The 21,014-nt window shown below is 38.9% G+C and overlaps 1 protein-coding gene across 5 annotated transcripts in view; it reads right to left on the reverse strand.

Moving 5' to 3' along the window:
• DOP1B (DOP1 leucine zipper like protein B) overlaps positions 1-21,014 on the reverse strand; it is an 87,438-nt gene that overhangs the window by 48,066 nt on the left and 18,358 nt on the right. For all 5 annotated transcript variants that reach the window (XM_084611781.1, XM_084611780.1, XM_084611778.1 and 2 more), the window contains 7 exons: positions 13,674-13,855; positions 13,415-13,585; positions 9,892-10,081; positions 6,830-6,928; positions 5,856-5,979; positions 3,293-3,393; positions 2,702-2,810 (listed from right to left, as the gene is read on the reverse strand). In XM_084611781.1, coding sequence (XP_084467907.1) covers positions 2,702-2,810; positions 3,293-3,393; positions 5,856-5,979; positions 6,830-6,928; positions 9,892-10,081; positions 13,415-13,585; positions 13,674-13,855 — 976 coding nt within the window. The remainder of the gene's footprint in view (positions 1-2,701; positions 2,811-3,292; positions 3,394-5,855; positions 5,980-6,829; positions 6,929-9,891; positions 10,082-13,414; positions 13,586-13,673; positions 13,856-21,014) is intronic.

The raw sequence follows: 21,014 nt of genomic DNA on the forward strand, positions 1-21,014 counted from the left end.
CACAAGAGATCCACTTCCTGGACACTACAGTGCTAATAAACGATGGTCACATAAACACCACCCTATACCGGAAACCTACTGACCGCTATTCCTATCTACATGCCTCCAGCTTTCACCCTGACCACACCACACGATCCATCGTCTACAGCCAACCTCTGCGATACAACCGCATTTGCTCCAACCCCTCAGACAGAGACAGACACCTACAAGATCTCTATCAAGCATTCTTACAACTACAATACCCACCTGCGGAAGTGAAGAAACAGATTGATAGAGCCAGAAGAGTTTCCAGAAGTCACCTACTACAGGACAGGCCTAACAAAGAAAATAACAGAACGCCACTAGCCGTCACCTTCAGCCCGCAACTAAAACTCCTCCAACGCATTATTAAGGATCTACAACCTATCCTGAAGGATGACCCAACACACTCTCAAATCTTGGGAGACAGGCCAGTCCTCGCCTACAGACAGCCCCCCAACCTGAAGCAAATACTCACCAGCAACCACATACCACACAACAGAACCACTAACCCAGGAACCTATCCTTGCAACAAAGCCCGTTGCCAACTGTGCCCACATATCTATTCGGGGGACACCATCACAGGGCCTAATAACATCAGCCACACTATCAGAGGCTCATTCACCTGCACAGCCACCAATGTGATATATGTCATCATGTGCCAGCAATGCCCTTCTGCCATGTACATTGGTCAAACTGGACAGTCTCTACGTAAAAGAGTAAATTGACACAAATCAGATGTCAAGAATTATAACATTCATAAACCAGTCGGAGAACACTTCAATCTCTCTGGTCACACGATTACAGACATGAAAGTCGCTATTTTACAACAAAAAAACTTCAAATCCAGACTCCAGCGAGAAACTGCTGAATTGGAATTCATTTGCAAATTGGATACAATTAACTTAGGCTTGAATAGAGACTGGGAGTGGCTTAGTCATTATGCAAGGTAGCCTATTTCGCCTTGTTTTTTCCTATCCCCCCCCCCCCAGACGTTCTTGTTAAACCCTGGATTTGTGCTGGAAATGGCCCACCCTGATTATCATACACATTGTAAGGAGAGTGATCACTTTAGATAAGCTATTACCAGCAGGAGAGTGGGGTGGGAGGAAGTATTTTTTCATGCTTTGTGTGTATACAATAAGATCTTCTAAACTTTCCACAGTATGCATCCGATGAAGTGAGCTGTAGCTCACGAAAGCTTATGCTCAAATTGGTTAGTCTAAGGTGCCACAAGTACTCCTTTTCTTATTGACTTATAAGGCTCCAGAAGCTTTTTAGTACTTTTTTGTGTACTACAGAAATAGGAATATTTCTAATTTTGTGGTTTAGATGAATGCAGGACAGGTTTTATTTCACTGCTTTTGCTCCTGGATTATAGCTTAATACCTATTTTCTACACTAGGATATAAACTGTTTGATTAATCCAATAGTTTTGTTTAACAGTGTTTTCCTGCTCAGAAATTTTAAAAAATAAAATAAAATCCATACACCAAACAGTGCTTATACATAACAAAAGGCTCTAAGTGTAACAACTTATATCATACAAATATTTCTTAAGCAAGAAAGCACCCTTTAAAAAGAAATCTGTGTTACAATGTGTCTAAAAGAAAGTCATGCCTGGACAAGAAAAACACGCATCCTGTCACATATAACTAAGCATCTGAAGGAATTGTTACTTTCACTCAAGAAGTTTGCTTCCTCTGTAGACAAATGAACACTGAGCCGAGTGCCTTGAACAAAATCTGTACAAGAAACTTTTCACTCTGTAAAGGACAGTACACGTGCATCCTGGTTTTTCACATAAATGCTGTCTGATGTTTTGATGAATTTGTAAAAAACAATGGGGCAAATGCATTGAGAGAGGCAAACAAAGGTATTTTCCTCCATCCATGAAATAGGAGAATCCTCCAGACAAATACTAAATAATTTAAGCCACTGTCAGCTAAATATTTATAAGTTCAGAATGTGAATTATTCGTTCATGGTATCATCTATACAGATACTGTGATAAAATCTTCAAAAGCGGGGTTACCATGCCCAGTTTCCTGCACAGCATTAAAAAACGTCATTTACTACAGGAGATGATTTACAGACATGGGATTCCTTCACAGAGAAAACAAATCTCATAAGCAACAAGTTGCCAAAGAGTACACAAGTTTCAAATAACCACAAGTTACTCATAAGCTTCTTATGTCTGTCACACATTCAAGTACAGTAAATACTTCTGAGTAGGTTTTACAAAATATTGGTACATACAGAAAATCAGGTATGTAATCTTGGCATCTGCATAGTGTAGGAGGATGTGCTGGCCCTTTTATGTGTGAGGCACAGCCAGTTTGCATTATAGGACTGTGGATCTTTTAAGCACATGACAGACTGAGGACCTGACTGCTGCAGGAAACAGGATATGCAGATCAGTCAGGGGAGACTCTGGAGGAGCAAGATGCGCCTGGGAGTCTCTTTATACGGGCCTAGGGAGGAGGCTTGCCAGGGACAGCCAAAGGTTGGGAAAGACACTGTACACAAAGAGGAGAGTTGCCCAAAAAACAAAGATAAACGAGAGAAGGCAGGTGGCACTGCACCATTTGGAGGTGATTAGCAGAAAGCCTTCTAGACATCATGTCATCACTATAGTATAACAGGTCTTAGCAGTCTGTGTCAGTAGTAATATTTAATATTACCTATTTCAGGTTTGTCAAGGAGACTAATTAGGATACGGAAAGGTTTCAGATATGCATGATCTTCTAAGGAAGACTCTGAGAACTTCTGATGCAATATTTCAATCAAAGCCTGTTAAAAGAAAAGAAAACACCAAAATGTGACAACTACTAAGGAGAGATACTGTCATTTTATTAATAATGTTAGGTCTTGATTCTTGCACTAGGTGCCAAACGTAGTCAAACTTTGATTATTGAAACAGAATGGGGGAGAATAAATTAATTCAGATAATCAAGGAAATTTTCAGTTTATTTAATACATACACAAGAAAATTTGGAATAAACAGGATTTGTTTTTAGTAATTCAGGTAGGCTAGCGAAGATGGAACTGGCAGTTTTCATTAGATTCCATTTACATCACAGGCCCATAAAATGGAACAAAACAGCACAACATGAGTTCAGACTTCCTGTCAAATGAATACAAAATAACGATCTCCTCCCATCTGTTATGCTTCAGGAAGAGAGGCCATGAAGGACATACAGTGAACAAGTTGAAAGGCAGTTTGTTCTGAGGTTAAACATAGCATATAAAAGTTATGTAGAATAAATACCAACCTCAACTAAAAGATCTTTGGAATATTTTCCAAAAAAATAGAGGGCATGATCTTCAAAAGCTGCAGAATCTGGAGCAAAAGTACCGCCTTTAATATCAGAGCCTACAAATTAAATAAAAATAATGAGTACAGAAAATACTGATGTAACATACATACCATAAAACAAGCAGTAGAAGCAATTATATTCATTTTAACTTGAATTTGTTCAAGATGTAGTTTATGTTCCAGTCTAGGCTGAATGCCTGCAAAAAAAAGTGTGCTTATGTGGAAAACAACCACCAAGTAACCTGTGTGTCATCTGCAGCTTGGGCCTCTATCCAGGTCCTTTAATACAGGCTATGACTGAATCATGCAAATTTTTCTGCATAACATCTGAAATACTTTCCTATCCATCCACACAGCTAAAACTCTTGTGCAGGCTCTCATGTCTATTACTGCATTTGTCCAGGCCAAAGAGAAGAATGTTGCAATCTTGCCCCACTCGGATTCACTTAGAAAGTTGCTGCAAAGATCATTTTCCCTGCTGGTTGTTTTGACCACATGACCTCTCTTTTTGCATCCCTTCACTAGGCTCCCTCTCCTCTAGCGCATCAAACATAAGCCATTTGTCCTCATTTTCAAGGCCCTTCATGGCCTGCCCCCGACATTCACTACTAACATGTCAGCTCCTGCCTCCAATTGGTCAGTGATGCCAGACTCCATTGCCCATTAGTTAAAATTTTCAAACAAGCACCTTTATGCCTTCTCCCACATTCCTGAGATACTCGGGAGGAAGTCCCCATAAACATCTGCAAAACTGTCTCACTGATATCCTTTAAAAAAAACTCTTAAAACTCCCCTTTTCTGTGATACCTACACAAAAAACTTGATAATGGCTGTGATGCTGGAGTGCTGAGATCGATGCCTATCATGCTGATCAATATTGTCTCATTGTTTCCTGGTTCTCCCACCCTCTCCCTGTCTACATCCATCTGTCTCTTGCCTTAAACTTAGATTGTAAGCTGCTTGGAGCGCGCACCATCTTTTAGCTGTCTTTGTCCAGTGCTAATCAAGGACTAGAATTCCTAGGCATTATGGTAATACATGTATCACCATCATCAACAGATAATCAAATCTCTCCCAACCCTTGAAATGGTGTCAGCCTGACGCACCCTTCTGGAAGTGAAAGATAGAGATCCCCACTTCAGAGCCTATCTATCAAAGTTGTCGCCTCCTCTCTCCCCACAGAGAGTAAGCAACTGGATGGAATTCTGGCTCCATGATATCAATGGGAGTATTGCAACTGACTGCACCAGGGCCAAGATTTCATCATGCTATTTTCTGTGCCTCTCCCAAAACCCTGACAGCCCTGTGAGTTATGACTGAAACTCTAGATCCAACATCAGTTCTCTGCAGAACAGAGCATTGCACTAGCAATAAGAACATACGAACAGCCATACTGGATCAGACCAAAGGTCCATCTAGCCCAGTATCTGTCTTCCAACAGTGGCCAATTCCAGGTGCCCCAGAGGAGATAAATAGAACAAATAATCATGAAGTGATCTATCCACTGTTGCCCATTCCCAGCTTCTGGCAAACAGACACTAGGGTCACCATTCCTGCCCATCCTTGCTAATAGCCATTGATGGACTTATCCATCATGAATTTATCCAGCTCTTTTTTGAACCCTGCTATAGTCTTGGCCTTCACAACATCCTCCGGCAAGGAGTCCCACAGGTTGACTGTGCATTGTGTGAAGAAATACTTCCTCTTGTTTGTTTTAAACCTGCTGCCTATTAATTTCATTTGGTGACCTCTAGTTCTTGTGTTATGAGAAGGAGTAAAACAACACTTTCTTATTTACTTTCTCCACACCAGTGATGATATAGTGGACCTCTATCATATCCCCCCTTAGTTTTCTTTTTTCCAAGATGAAAAGTCCCTATTTTATTATTCTCTCCTCATATGGAGAGAACAGACAACCAAGCCAGCCTGGTATTAAGATGTCTTATAAATGGAAGACTAACTTGGTAACTATTGTCATCAGTTTGTTACTCAAACTATGTTATACTCAAACTATGTTATCACTTTTGTAATTTTAATTGAGATAAGATTTTGATTCTGATTCACTACTTTAAAGCAACCCTTGTTCTACTTGACTGGAGCTCACATACTACAGTTTAAGAATTGCATCTGTACAGAATTGTTGTAGATACTCTTAAATGCTATGGAATGTAAATGAAGATTTACAGATTACAAAGAACAATCATTTCTGCTTCAAATTCAGGGATGTTTGCTCTCTGACTAAAGTTATCCCTCAAACTTGTTATAGACATTCCAAGACTGAACTGTGATGAGGGATATCAAGCATTTGTTAGACACTAAGATTTAAGAAGGCAGAATTTATTTAATTTATCATCTGAAATAATATTTGCTTAATAGAATTCTCAATTGCAAAAGAGTTGTCATTTATGAACAGAATGAAGAGACTTATGTTAATCATCTCTGGAAAAGTATATTCAAATGTAGTGGACAAAATACAAATTAGATATTTAAACTGAATGTCACCACATATTGCACAGTACCTAGCAACCACGCATATAATCTTCTATTTAGTGACATGTCTCTCCTCAAGAGTGTCTGTGTAGCTGCTGAGAGAATATGGACTACATCAGACCTGAGCAGTGGAACAGTGCTTTCATTGTAGTCCTAGACAAAGAATAAAGACAACTTAGCTGTAGGTGAACTGTAAAATTCACAATTAAATAATTTCTAATGGCTACCAGTATCAGATATAATACTGACAAAGATATGTTAATAGATCTAGCCTACTAAAGGAGAACAGGGACAAACCATCAACAATCTACAATTTAAAATCTCAGTAGAATTGATCCACTGAAGTCTTCCTTTAAAATTGTGTGGTCATTTTCAAATTTTTATTGCATAACCACAATTAAGACATCAAGCCTTGGTAACCACCATGTGGGACTTTTGGGGAAACAAAGTGGATGCCTGACCCTGCTGAAGTCCATGGCCAAACTACTGACTGCAAATGTTGCAGGATTAGACTCAAGGCTCTATCTACATAGGGTGGGGAAGAAAGGGAATTTAAAAACAAAACCCCCTCACAAGCCTGCATCAGCAAGTCTCAGAGCCCGGGTCTACAGATTTGTGCTTGCGGACCCCATGCTGTGGCACCAAAAATAACCACATAGATGTTCCAGCCTGGGCTGGAGCTCAGGATCTGAAACCCACTCCCCTCCCGAGGCTTCAGAACCCAAAGTCCAGCCCAAGCCGAAATGTCTATGTGGCTGTTTTTAGGGCCACAGCGTAAAGTTCCATGAGATCAAGTCTGTAGAACTGAGCTCTGAGACTTGCTTCTGCAGGGCTGTTTTGGTTTCTTTTGGCCATGCAGAAATATCTTTAGAAAGAGAAAATAACTGGTGTGTATTCACAGGAGTATCTAGATTATATAGGATCCTACAAGAATCTTTCCTCAGTAAGATCTTATTCTTCCTCCAATAAAGTAATCATAATGACATTCAAATAATGCTCTTACCAAAGATGTATAAAATGGGAAAAAGAAGAGAAGCACTTCCAAAGTGTTTCGTTGCACAAGAACGTTTGAATCCAATACTGACACACGCAAAGATTTTACCTGTAATGTGAGAAATAAATATAAACAAATGGTTATAAATACTGTTGATAGCTACTAAATACTTTATCTTCTTATAGGAATACCAACATCAGTACCTTTACTTGGTGTGACATTATATCATTAAAATGTGAGCATGTACATCATTGTTGCTACCACGGTTATCCAATTGCAACAAATCTTGTACAAAGTATATCATGTAAAGCAGGGGTGGCCAACCTGAGCCTGAGAAGGAGCCCGAATTTACCAACATACATTGGCAAAGAGCCACAGTAATACATCAGCAGCCCCCCCATCAGCTCTCCCTACCCCCACGCCGAGCGCCTCCCACCCACCAGCAGCCACACCGATCAACACCTTCCCCCTTCCTCCCGATCAGCTGTTTTGTGACGTGCAGGAGGCTCGGAGGGCGGGGGGGGGGGAGAGGAGCGAGAGCACGGCAGGTTCAGTGGAGGGGGTGGGTGGGGGCAGGGCCTGTGGCAGAGCCAGGGGTTGAGCCGTGAGCACCCCCGGCACGTTGGAAAGTTGGCGCCTGCTGCTCCAGCCCCGGAGTCGGTGCCTGTACAATGAGCCGCATATTAACTTCTGAAGAGCCGCATGTGGCTCCGGAGCCACAGGTTGGCCACCCCTGATGTAAAGTGTCAATGGAAAAGTTATGATTTGCTGAATATGATTATGTTTGTATGCATAGATCATCTGAAGTTATGAGTATTGACTACATACCTGTATTTCAAATGGGTTTGCTCTTGTGATAACTTACTTAGTTAGTTTACACCTAATCTAGCTAGCACAGTGTGAATGGACCATTCAAGTTGATGGCCCATCAACGAACATAATGGGCCATGGAAGCAGCTTATCCCTGCACAATGGGCCTTCATAGGCATATGGGTAATGCTCCTGGTATGACTCATCACAGCATGCAACGGCATGAACTTGCTCAAGTGACTCTGGACTCCATCTTGTTCCTGTACTTTTCCACAAACTAAGGGTTTGTCTAGACCACCACTTTTGTCGGCCAGGGGTGTGAAAAAAGCACCGCCCTGACAGACAGAAGTTTCTGTGACAAAAGTGCTGGGGTGGACAGCGCTATGTCGGCAGGAGAGGCTCTCCTGTTAACATGGCCAATGCCACTCGTTGGGGGTGGTTTAATTATGCCAGCAGAAGAGCTACTACACAGGAGACCTTACAGCAGCACAGGTGTACTGCTACACCTGAGCCACGTAAGGTCCGTAGTGTAGACATAGCCTAACACTGAGAGTTTTCCCTCCACATGGGAGAAAGTATAAAAGGCCCTGGAAGCATCTCTGTTTTGCCTCTCTCCTGCTCTGATCTCTGGACTATAGACTTACGTTAAAAGGAGCATTCTGATCAATGGACTAAGGACCTTCCAATCTTTCGGATGTTACCAGAGACATAAACCAGCAGTTCATTCCATCACTGCTTCAAACCCGATCCAAGAACTTTGCAATGAGTGTACGTATTTGATTCCTTTGACCATTTGAACTCTCTCCTCTTTCTTTTCTCTTATAAATAAACCTTTAGATATTAGATTCCAAAGGATTGGCAACAGTATGATTATTGAGTAATTTCACAGCAGTTTGCCCTGCATCTGGCATCTTCAGCCGTGACCCACCGAGGCACGGTGACACTTGAAAAGCATTGAAATCTACATATTTAAAAAGAACTTTCTTTCCACAAATAGGAGAACATAAAATTGCATTGAGCTTCATACTGTTTCATATATCATGATTAGCATTTCTACATATCTGGGTAGGCCACATTTTGAATATCTGCTGCCTGCCAATGATAACTAATTTGTTTAATATCTGCATCTTGAGACAACACATCCTGTCTGATAATTAGTTATGGTTATTCCAGTATTTCTGGTAAAAAGATAGGTGATTTAAAACCTATGAAACATTTTTCAATTTCAAGAAAGGAAATTAAATACAAGACAATAGATACTGGAGTTCTTCTGTTGGTTTACTGCTGTTTGGTTTAGTTGCACGTTATTTTAAATAATGTGCAAAGGTGCAGGGTGTTAAAGTTAAAAAAAACAAACAAGAAAATCTTAAACGCTGTGTCTGATGTACAATGACAGAGTTTGACATTCCATTCCTAAAGGCAAAATGGAGTAAGCAAAGATGGTCATATCAGCTTTATTTTTCATTTCTTGTCTTTTCTGATTTAGACCACACCAAATCCTTAATGCTGTATTTAATATTCCTGTAACCAAAGAAATTGCAGCCCAAGGTGAGCGCAGAAATGCTGGTGTTGTAAAGGAGTTTGGTTAATAATTATCAAGGACATGCCACCCTTAGGTAGTTCACTCCCCCACGCACTGCTTCTCTGCTCATTTCCTATTTTTCACATTTTGTCCTACTTTCTGGAGCCAAGAATGATGAGACTCTCCAAACCTTCTTCTCTCAAGCACTTCTGGATGACTGCAATAGGGTAGGCAGCTAATATTAGTGGTTGCAGAGGATAGTCTTTTCATTAATTGAAAGAATACATTGGATCTCACTCCACCTCCCCTTTTTAGTTTTTTATAGAGTATAAAATGGATACTGATTTTGAACTGTTTGTATACAATGCCTAACACAATAGGGCCTCAATTCTGACTGAAGTCTTTGTGCACTACTGCAATACAAATAAACAGGGTTAAATTAGTTTTACTGTAACAAGGCAACACCATCCATTCCTTTTTTGTATCATTGACCATGTTTTTAAATTACCTGTTTGCCATTCTACATATTGATCAAAATTTGCAAGAATTATTTTTCATTATTACCACTTCAGTTGAGATTCTCCACTCATTGAGCAAATTTTGAATTAGACATTTCATTCTCTTACTGATGCTCTTTAAAGAGCTTGGGACTTTAATTTGTACTGAGAAGGATACTGTTTTCGACTGTGTCAGCATTATGGTAGTTGAGAATATCCCACTAGCAACGTAATGAACTTACTGTGAGCTTATAATCAGTTCCCAGCATGTACTTCTGCTGTTTTCCAGACAACTCTCTGTTGATATGACTAACAACAAACAGAGAAGCAGGAAGTCTTATAGAAGGGCTGACCAGAACACTCCCCCAGATAGCAGCATAGAACACTTCTTGGCCTGTTAGTACAGACAGCTTCACAAGCAAAGCATCTGTTCTGTGTGTAAAATAAAAAAGAGGAAATAATATTATAAAGATTTACCTTTCCATGTAAAATACGTTAATTCCATTGAAGTCTGTCACTGAATTCAAGTGCAATACTTTCAGTTTGTTAATACCCCGTAGCTTTTTTAATGTCCATTTCCAATTTCCTCCCTTTATTTACATTTTCAGTGTTACCCTTTCCGAGATGATTTTGCCATAATGGCAAGTGCTGTAACAAATCTTTTATCATCATGCACACTCAATGGAACGTTTGTCTGCCCACTTTGGCAACTTCTCCAGTAACTACACGTTTTGCATAAATGTCACACAAACTGTAACTTGACAGTAAATAATGCAGTAGTTTTTGGTAGCTAATTCCTGAACCAGTTGGACTGAAAGGACTTGCACAGAATGATTATTTTTAGCTGTTTGTTAAGTCACTCTGTTTCAGTGAAACATCCATGCATTTCAGTGTTTTCTCAGTAGCTCCTCTCTGCACTAATGCAATATAAATACTTTAACTTTTCTTCAGTTATGAAATTTGTACAGTGTACACTTTAATACAACATATTGGGTGATCAGGCTCAATACCTATAGTAGCTAAATTTATTATTTTAAACATCTAAAAACTTAGTGATAATTATGCAGAGTTTAGCCCAAAGGATCGCAGGATCATCACATCCCCTTGCCTGAGGAAGCAAAAGTAGCATGTGAAAGCCTTTTCACAGATAGGACAATATCCTGGACAAACCTTATAGAATAAAGAAACTTTACTGAATTAAATTAACCCTTTCTGAATTAAGTTTAATGCCTTTGGGGGTCCATTGTATTAAAAAGGCAATTGTTTATATGTTATTGTGGAATTGTATGCCACTTCTCTCAGAGTCTTGACTAATGAAATCTTTGAATAGTAGTAAGAGCTTCAACTTTTGGGACAGTAAGCATGAAGTAGATTTCCTAGCAAATACTGGAGGTGAGGGGAATGCAAGTGACCCGCCTCTGAGTCCATCCTTTTGAAGCTCTGCCTTGACCAGAAATCCATTGTCTGGCTGACAACCTATTCGTAGTCTCTTCAAAAGGCCCAGACTGGGCAAATGAGTGCCTCACAATCTCATGAGGGTTCTTGTTCTGGGCAAAAGGATGTTATGATCTTGAAACCACAGGAACACCCAATGTGGGATTTTGAAGGACTGCAGGGGCATATGTTGGAGTTGGGATGAGGGATCTCTAGAAAGTTTACTAGCATTCGTGTAGGTTTTTTTAAATTTTTTAAATAGTTTTAAATTAGTTCTCTCTCTGTAATGCTTTTACCTTAAGACTAAAACATTCTTGCTTAGAAAGAGCCGTGTGGAACCTTATATCTGTCGCAACTACAGTGTATCGTCTCTGAAGAGAAGACAAAAGAAGCCTGCTTAGGGAGTCTTTTGTGGAGGATTTCACAGTATAGTCAGGGGACTGAAGTGTGGAAATCCCTTACTCAGAAAGGTATGTGTGTGTCTCTACCCAAGAGAGGCAATGGCTGGGGAGCTGAAAGCTTAAGGGGACCATAGAGGGGAAATACAGATGCAGTTGACCTGCACTGTGTCAAGCTTCTTCCATCTTTTATTTCCAATTGTCTGCAATAAAATTGCATGTAGAATATAAAGCTTGGCTCTACTCTAACAAGCAACCATGTAAAAGAGAAGCACCTTCCCTTAAGAAACCCGATTCCAGTGTACATTCAGTTAGCTTATTTACTTTAATGACCAGAATTTTCACTCACAAAAATTGCTAATCTTGCACAACCAATATAGCTATGAGTATGTGAGCTGCTAGTCTAGTTTATACACAGAATTATTAACTACATTCTGATCGTAGCAGATGTATTACTGCTAATGTCTGAGCCAAAAAGAACCTAAATTGACTTTCAGATTCTAGCGTCAGCTTACTGGGGGTGCAGTTGGAAAATATTTGTACATGTTAATTGAGCAGACTGAGTTTTAAATCATAAAATGGACACAAATATGGGATCACATGATATCTTTTTGCAAAGTCGCTTTTCACAGTATTGCTGCACTTAATGGTTAAATTTCAGCCACGTTAAGGTAACATGACAGAATGTATAAACCACACACACACACACACTTTCAACTCACTTTTTCATGCAGCAGTTGTAGAAGAGGCAACACTTATATTTATCCATCTGCCTAACAGCCAGTAATTCAGCAATTGAAAGCTATTTACCAGAAACTAAACAAACACAGCTTATTCTTGTTCACTCATAACAATAGATGCTAACTGTCAATGTAAATAAAGCTTTTTCTACACCTTCATGACTTGAGACTTTTACAAAGAAACATTACGTGAAGCTAAACAAAACATCTTTTGTCAAAACAGACAATTACAACTAAACTCAATTCCACCATTTCTTGGGAAGAACAGAATGCATCAATCTGGAAAACACATATGTACTGTATACGACAAACGTATTTAGTCACTGTCTAAGTAGAGAGAGTATTCAGTGAAATATAATGAAAGTTATCTAGTGGCGCAATTCCTGCAACAGGTTATTGCAAAATAGTTTTGTTACAGCTATTACTTGATGGAAGTACAATCATTACATAACCAAAAGTCTAGTGACTAAGTGTACTGCAACAGTACCTCTTCAACCAGGTATCTAGATGCATTGATACAAAGTGAGTTGAACTTTGTTGAACCAGACCACACCAGCTGGTCATCATTTTCAACACTGCATTAAGAGGCTTTGGGTGAAAAAGACATTTTTGATAGTGAGTTTTAGAAGTGGTACATTTACTAGTGCAGCCAGGAACACAAGGTGGTCTTCTAATATAGAATGCTTGCAATCTAGATATGTACAGAAAACAGGAATTCCCCTTTAACAAAAGATTTAAAGAGTGCAAAAAACACAGGCTTAGTTTAGTCTGTCAAAAGATCTCCTCAATGCCCCATTACAGATTTGAAATGTAAAGATAAGTATTCAGAAATTTTGAAAGGAGAGCTGTGTTGCTTTCTAAATATAGTGGACGACTCAACTTGATTTAATGCAACTTTCCCCCCAAAGTTTAACTACACAATTTCTTTTTATCCTTTTATTTCTTTTCTCCCTTACTCCTGCCCCACTTCCCCTTGCATTTCATGCATCTGTCTTTCCTCCATTCTCTTCCAACTTCTAGTATTTTTCCCTTCCCATCCCATCCCTCAGTAGCCCTGCATTAGACATCCTCCGTCTGGATGAGGATTTCTAGATATGGGTTCCTTCAAAAATAAATAAATAAATAAAATTCAATAAATAGGGAAGTGATTGAGTATTGCATTTTACGTTTCTCAAGTAACATAAGCAATCCACCTGTCATAAATTTCCGACCCCTCCTCCAATCCAGGCAGCAGTCCAATTACAAAGGCTTGAAGACTTGGCAAGAGGGACTTTTGCAGAGGAAGAAAATATTTCTCATACAGACCAAGGAGAATAGGCCTCACTGACATTGCTGCATTTGCAAGCAGGGGAAACAAACCAGAGCTTTAAAAAAAGAAAAAGAAAGATTTTGTCATTTTAAAAAATAATCTATTATGAAATTTTAAGTCTGAGTTTTCAAAGAGCAAGTTACCTGTAGAGGAATAAGTCTTTGGCAAGCCATTTTGTCCCAATAATTTTAAAGATGATTTCATAGGTCTCTAGTGCTTTTAAATGCACTCCACTAGGTAAAGCTGGATGTAAACACTGAGATAATCTCTTACTGATAATCAGACGTCTTGGCAAGAGGGAGTACTTCAAGTTACTTTGAAGAGCCTGTACAAACAGTGGGGATGGGGGAGAAGGAAGGAAGGAAGGAACAAAAAGTTATTGTACATGCACAACATCCAACATTAATCAACCAACATTTTAACTGAAAAAAGGTTTTGTGATAGAAAATTTACTTTGTAGAATTAAATAAGGCATTCAAGAGTTTTCTTCCATAAATGCATAATATTACATTAACAGAGCAGAGATCACTAGAGTTGAAGAATTGGTGTGGAAATTCTTTTCTTTGGAGGATGGAAGACAGCAGTCAAAGGCTGACAGTAAATCGGATAGGAATTGAGGAACAGAAGGAAGAATTTTTCTCAGCATTCAGGGTCTGGGAAAGGAGGAAAGAGTTCAGTAGTAACAGACTCTTTCCTTGTTGCACACAACCTGTAAGCGTTTTTTTTTTTTTGTTTCACATATAAGGATGGCTGATTTTGTTATCTCATATTGGACAATAAAGTGTAAGAAGTGTGGCAATGTTTAAAGAACATGACTACAACAATCATTACTAGCTCTAGGCCTTAGACTGAAACTACAGTAAAAGTGAAGATTCTTAGAGCGGCTCCATGTAAAGGACTGGTATGTTACAACATACTGAAAAACTGATCATCACTTAAAAAACAATTTAGCTGGACAAAATACACACAAATGTAACATTTGCTATGTAGAGGACTCATTACAAATCTAAATCCAAGTATTATCTCTTCTATTCATGACATAATAAAACTTTACATATAAAATTAAGGTAGAACACATTTATGGAGCGCCCCTTCAAATTTTAGAATGTTCATGAAAGATTCCTCTACATAATGTTAGTAATGCCTACAGCAGCAAGGTACAAAGACTGCCTGAATGCTGGACTTTGGTTGGTATACTTTCACAATCTTAACAAATGGCTCACACCCCCTAAATATATACTTAAATTGTTTACTCTAAAAGTTCTAACTCATCCGTAAAAAGAAAATATCTAGGCTGTAAATACTTTTTCTTCTTGTTCTGACTTATTCAAATCAAGACAAATACCATAATATTCTATCAGTAAATTAACAATTAAGTTACTTATTGACTAGTCATGAATGACACTATTCAGTAAAATCATGGAACAACTTGAGGTATTGCAAAAATATCATATTATATAGTACGTGTCCCTTGTACAAATTTACTTTCTAATGACTGCAAGTAATCTTCCCTAGCAGAATAGGACACTTAAAGCCCTGGGAATAACAAAAGAAAAAATACTCCTGGCATCAGCAAAAGCTGGGTGGAGGAAGGTGTGTAACTAATTCTCCTGCACAACAGCAAGTCTGTAATGTTTGTGTGTCTTCTGAAATTTGGACAAACATGAACTAGTCTACATTCTCCTAAATCCATGAGCTATGCTGCCTGCCATTCCTCAATCACAGAGCACCTGTGTGAGAATTTTGCTCAGTGAGTGAGCTCTCGTAAGAAGGGCTTTTCCATTTGAATCACAGCTTCACATGCAGGCTGCTTAATTCACCGCTTCTTAATGAATAATCCTACACTAAGCATAGAATCATAGAAATGTATGGCTGGAAGGGACTACAAGAGGTCATCAAGTCCAGACTTCTGTGCTGAGAAGAACCAAGTAAACCTAGACCATCCCTGACAGGAGGCTGTCTAACCTGTTCTTAAAAACCTCCAATGATGGGGATTCCACAACCTCCCTTGGAAGCCTATTCCAGAGCTTAAACTATCCTTATAGTTAGAAAGTTTTTCCAATATCTAATCTAAAACTCCCCTGATGCACATTAAGCCCATTACTTCTTGTCCTGACTTCTGTGGACATGGAGAACAATTGACCAGTCCTAGTCACAACAATCCTTAATATATCTGAAGACTTACCAGGTCCCCACTTTGTCTTCTTTTCTCAAGACTAAACATGCCCAGTTTATTTTAAAACTTTTCCTCACAGGCCAGATAGTCTACACCTTTTATAATTTTTGTTGCTCTTCTCTGGACTCTCCAATTTGGCCACATCCTTTCTGAAGTGTGGCATCCAGAAGTGGACACAGTACTCCAGCTGAGGCCTCCCCAAGGCTGAGTACAACGGGAGAGTTACCTCCCTGTCCCCAATGTTTTATATAAGACATCTGTTAATACACCCCAGAATGGTAACAGACTTTTTTGCAATTACGTCACATTGTTGATTCATTCAATTTATGATTCACTATAACTTCCAGATCCTTTTCAGCAGTACTATCGCCAAGCCAGTTATTCTCTATTTTATAATTGTGCATTTGACTTTTCCTTCCAAGTATAGTACTTTACACTTTTCTTTACTAAATTTCATCTTGGTAATTTCAGACCAATTTTCCAATTTGCTAAAGTTGTTTTAAGTTCTAATCCTGTCCTTCAAAGAGCTTGCAACCTCCTCTCAGCTTGATGCCACCTGTAAATTTTATAAGTCCACTCTATTATCCATGTCATTAAACGAAAATACTGCATAGTACCAGACCCAGGACTGACCTTTGTGGGACTCCACTAAATGCATCCTCCCAGTTGGACAGCCAGCCAGCCATGGATAACTACTTTGAGTATGGTCTTTCAACTAGTCATACATCTACCTTATGGTAATTTCATCAAGATCACATTTCCCTCGCATTTCCTTAGCCTTTCCCACATTTTATGAATGCATAAAATTATGTGCAATCATCAAGGCTTACTTCATCCAGACTTCCTTTCACCAAACTGGAAGAATTCGGAGATTAATTAAATTATTTTTTTGAAAATGATCTCATGCCTTCAGGATTTTTCTGGGGTAGTGGGTGAAGATTGTTTTTAAATCTTTTCCTCATTAGCAAGTTGCATTCTAATACTCTACTCAAGATGGACACTAGTAAGCAACATTAGACGAAAATACATGTATTACAGGTTAAGACTACCACTGGTTTTCCAGCAGATACAAAATGCCTTTACGTCAGACTGCAGAATACATTAGAATATTATGGAAGCACCAGTCACAGTTCCATTAAAAAAGGCGGAATTGTTTTAAACTTAAATCTTGGATTCAACCACTTCCCCCAAAATTGCAGAAATTATTCTTTGATTACAGATAAGAAATTTAGCAGTCTTTGTCAGAGCCTTTTTGTCCTGAACAAGTGGAATATGGCAGGCTCTTCACATTTTCCGTATTGTTAAAGCTCCTTGAAACCTCCTGCATAAGCAACATTTGAAGGAATTATGTTTTAATTAAGCTAAATTACTAAATATTTTATCTGTTACAATTAGAGGTTATAGACAGGGTCAGGTCAACAACTCAGGATTTATTTACACAAAAATTGGCAGAAGTTAATTTTAAGTAGATTTGGTAAAACAGGTAGGTTTTATTTGAAAGATAGGATCAATGGTAGTTTGTTTTGTTATTTTTCTTAACTGAAAGTTTATCCCTCAGTATGGAGTAGCTCACTGAGTTAGGAGAAATAATAGGCATATCTGGAAGATTTGAAAAAAAAAATCTGTCCTTTTATTTCTTTTCAGTTGTTTTTGGAGTCTTACTGAGCTAGAAATGATGGACGGCTGTTTTGTGGAAGGTAAATGTGTGAGGAAGAGGCAGAATTAGCCAGGAAAATGGAAAGAGTAGGTGGAGCATGAATCATTTATGCTTTACTTATTACATGTATAGCTACTGTAGCCATGGCAACGAATTTGAAGAATGTTGGTTTATTTTATAGAATTATAAACTTTACTTTAAAGATAGGATGCCAAAAGGAAGCCAATGTTATTAATTGGACTCTAAAATATGTCCAACTATACTGGAGATCAGCTGACATGTCAGAAGTGACAGAGAACCAGAAGCTGAGTGAACATTTTCCAACTCAAGTGCTTAGCCAATATTCACCAAATTTGACATTATTCCTAATTTGGATTGCATACAAATAACTGTTAATTTGTAGAATACAAACATAAGTAACAAAGACCTTGTTAAGAGTACAATAGAAAATTCCTAGTCATTTTCCCAGTTTCCCTCCCACAATTGTCTTAAACATATACATTAACTTGTTCTAATTCAGTAACTTTCCAAGTTCAACAAAATAGAAAATATTACAGCAAAGATCCAAATCTACATTTATGTTGTAACCTATATTTTACTTTGCTTAACGATATATTATGCATTTGAGTTCATTAGTTGCATTGTGTGGGATTGAACAGTATGGCCAGTAAAGGTTAGTCATATTATGTATGTCATTAGGATGTGCAGTCTTGAACAAGATCCAAGGGACATTTTTAGTAAAAGGTTACAATTTCATAAGAACAATTATATTTATTTTCAGACCTTAAACCTCTTTTCTGCCATGATGCCTACCAAAAAAAGTGACTGTTAGGTAGATGGTTTGCTATGTGGCCACTGTTCTTCATGCTGAACACTGTCATTTAAATTGTTTCCCTGTGATCCCCCATCTGGTTGTTTTTAATCTACCATTACTTACAGCATTACACTTAGGTCATAACCTCTTTGGGGCAGAGGTGTGCTTCTGTTATGTTTCTACAGTAGCTAGCACAGTGGGGTCCCAGGCTCAAAGCATAGTCATCTTCATTATAATACTCAATTTTGGGGGCAGGCATGAAAAGGAAGAAAGTGTATAACTGGAACAAATATACTACACCATAGTTAAGTACTCGGTTAACTTATTTCAGTACACTTAATTGTGACGTTTGGGAATTTTAATGTCGCAAAACATGGCTCACGGTAACTATCTAATACTACTTGGGACTTTGAACATGAAAAGTGCTTTACAAACATTACCTACTACATCCTTACAACTGTCAAATAAGGTATGTAAATTAACTTCATGAGGCAGATGGAGAAGCTAAGCAGAGCAGTTAAAGGCCGGATTAGCGCTCACAACTCCCTGTGAATTCAATAAAAGCTGTGGGTGCTCAGCACTGTTGAATCCAAAAGCCATAGATCGGGGTTTAAAACTGAATTAACGATGAACTAAAATTATGATAGCACCCACACCAGATGCTGTAAAATGAGCATTGCCTGATCTACTGATTGTATATTGATTAAATTACTGATTTAGTTTCCCCATTTAGCACACTGAAATTTGGTTGGTTCTTGTCCCAAGATCAGGCCCAGCATTATCAGAATTACCGTTCAGCTATGATCCCCAATGTGCATTGTTTGCAATGCTCTCTCACTTAGCACATCACACTATAGTTATAATAGTTTTAACAACACACTTAGCAAATTCACACACACACACACACACACACTCACTCACTCCCAATCCAGCAAGGCAGGTAGAGGTAATAACAGAATGAGCAGAGCATCCCGATATTTACACCATCCCTTGCAAAACAACCTGAAGTGTTAGTTATCTTCCTCATCTTCTCCCTCACCGTCACCACTGGTAGTCATCCTGGCCTTTCTCAAGAGCTACATCTCTCTCTTCCCTCGCACACAGGCTGGGATATAACTTTTATGTGTTACACTGATGCCACCATGCCTAACGCATATTCAGTAGGGGTTTCAGCCTTTTTTCCTTATTTGTAGTTCCTCACATTGCTAATGTTGGCATGCCCTTCCCCCACAGGTTATTACTCCTTTTACCTTAAGCTTATTAACATATACATCACTTAGTTACCATGGCATCCTTGTGGTCAGCTGTCCCGAACTAAAAATAGCCCAAGCTGTTATAAACTACCACCTCAGTGATTACCTACCAGCAGTTTAGTCATCACAGCATTCTATGTTTTGATATCTTTTATCTAGGATTAGTCTTGGTTAGCTACTTTTGCTAAGTTTTTTGGGCCTCATGCCTTAATTAGTTTGGCCAAGTTATTATCTTACAGGCCTTGAGCCTTGTAGGCTTACTGCATAAATTAAGGCAATAATACCTTACCTAGCAAATACCTATACCTGCTCTGAACAACTTCCACCTGGTTCCTAGTGCAACACTTGCAATAGACTACCATAGGTTTAGGAATTTATGATAATTTGCCAAATATATTTCTGATTCTCATGAGTCAGTGAAATCTGACTTCAGTTTCTTCAGATACATAGTTGCTTATGCTCACTTAGGATACATTTTTTTCCAACTGCTTTCCAAGTAACTGGGGGGAGGAAGAGGAAAAGTGCTAAACATCACAAAATGTCCATGTAGTTCAGCTTCTCAAATCAACTATTTTACTGGCAACAAGTTTCCTAACATTCATAATAATTCTATAGAGTTTTGTTCTTACAGTTCATTGAGAAACTACTGATTCTACAAATCTATAAAACATTTGAACTAGTCATATAGTCTTAAGAATTTTGTTCTTTCCCCACCTCCAAGCCATAAAAAAAACCCATGACAAATAAAGTTTAAGCTGAGAGGCCCAAAATGTTATTTAGCACAATTTTTTGTTGTGTTTTTCTTCAAAGTCCCCCCCCGTGCTCAAAAAACATTTACGGCTGCTTGTAACAGTGTGTTCTACATATTAAAATGCCCTCAGTGTAAATAAATTTTCCTCGATTTCTTTGAAGATTACCTGAAAACTATTCGCCCTTTTTTGGCAATAGGTAAAGGAGGCCTGGAATATAAATATAATATTTTTTAAATTTATTTTTATTTATTTAAGAGACAGTCCAATTTACATTCAGGTCTTATCTATACTGATTCCCTAGGACAAGGGTGGGCAAACTTTTTGACCTGAGGGCCACACTGGGGTTGCAAAATGGTATGGAGGGCTCGGTAGGGAAGGCTGTGCCTCCCTAAACAGCCTGGCCCCCACCCCTTATACGCCCCCTCCCATTTCCCGCCCCTGACTGCCACCCTCAGAACCCCTGACCCATCCAACCCCCCTGCTCCTTGTCCCCTAACCGCCCCCTCCTGGGACTCCCTGCCCTTAACCAGGCGGACACAGCAGGGGAGGGGCCGTGGGCTCGTCTCCCCAGCCGGGAGCTCAATGGCCGGACAGGATGGTCCCGCAGGCCATAGTTTGCCCACCTCTGCCCTAGAAAGACTATAGACAACTGGAGAACTAGTACAATTATGACTGAATCATCAAGAAAAGAAAACCCAAACAGCAGAAAGGGAACATGGGTTTGCTTGTGTTTTTGTAAACATGTATTTAAAGCAAATGCTTGCAATGCAGTTACGGGAAAAATATTTGCTAAAGAATCATCATCCCAAACTTTCAATTAAGAGCTTAGAAG

The sequence above is a fragment of the Lepidochelys olivacea genome (assembly GCF_965140295.1).
Source record: "Lepidochelys olivacea isolate rLepOli2 genome assembly, chromosome: 1".
Classification (NCBI taxonomy): Eukaryota; Metazoa; Chordata; order Testudines; family Cheloniidae; genus Lepidochelys; species Lepidochelys olivacea.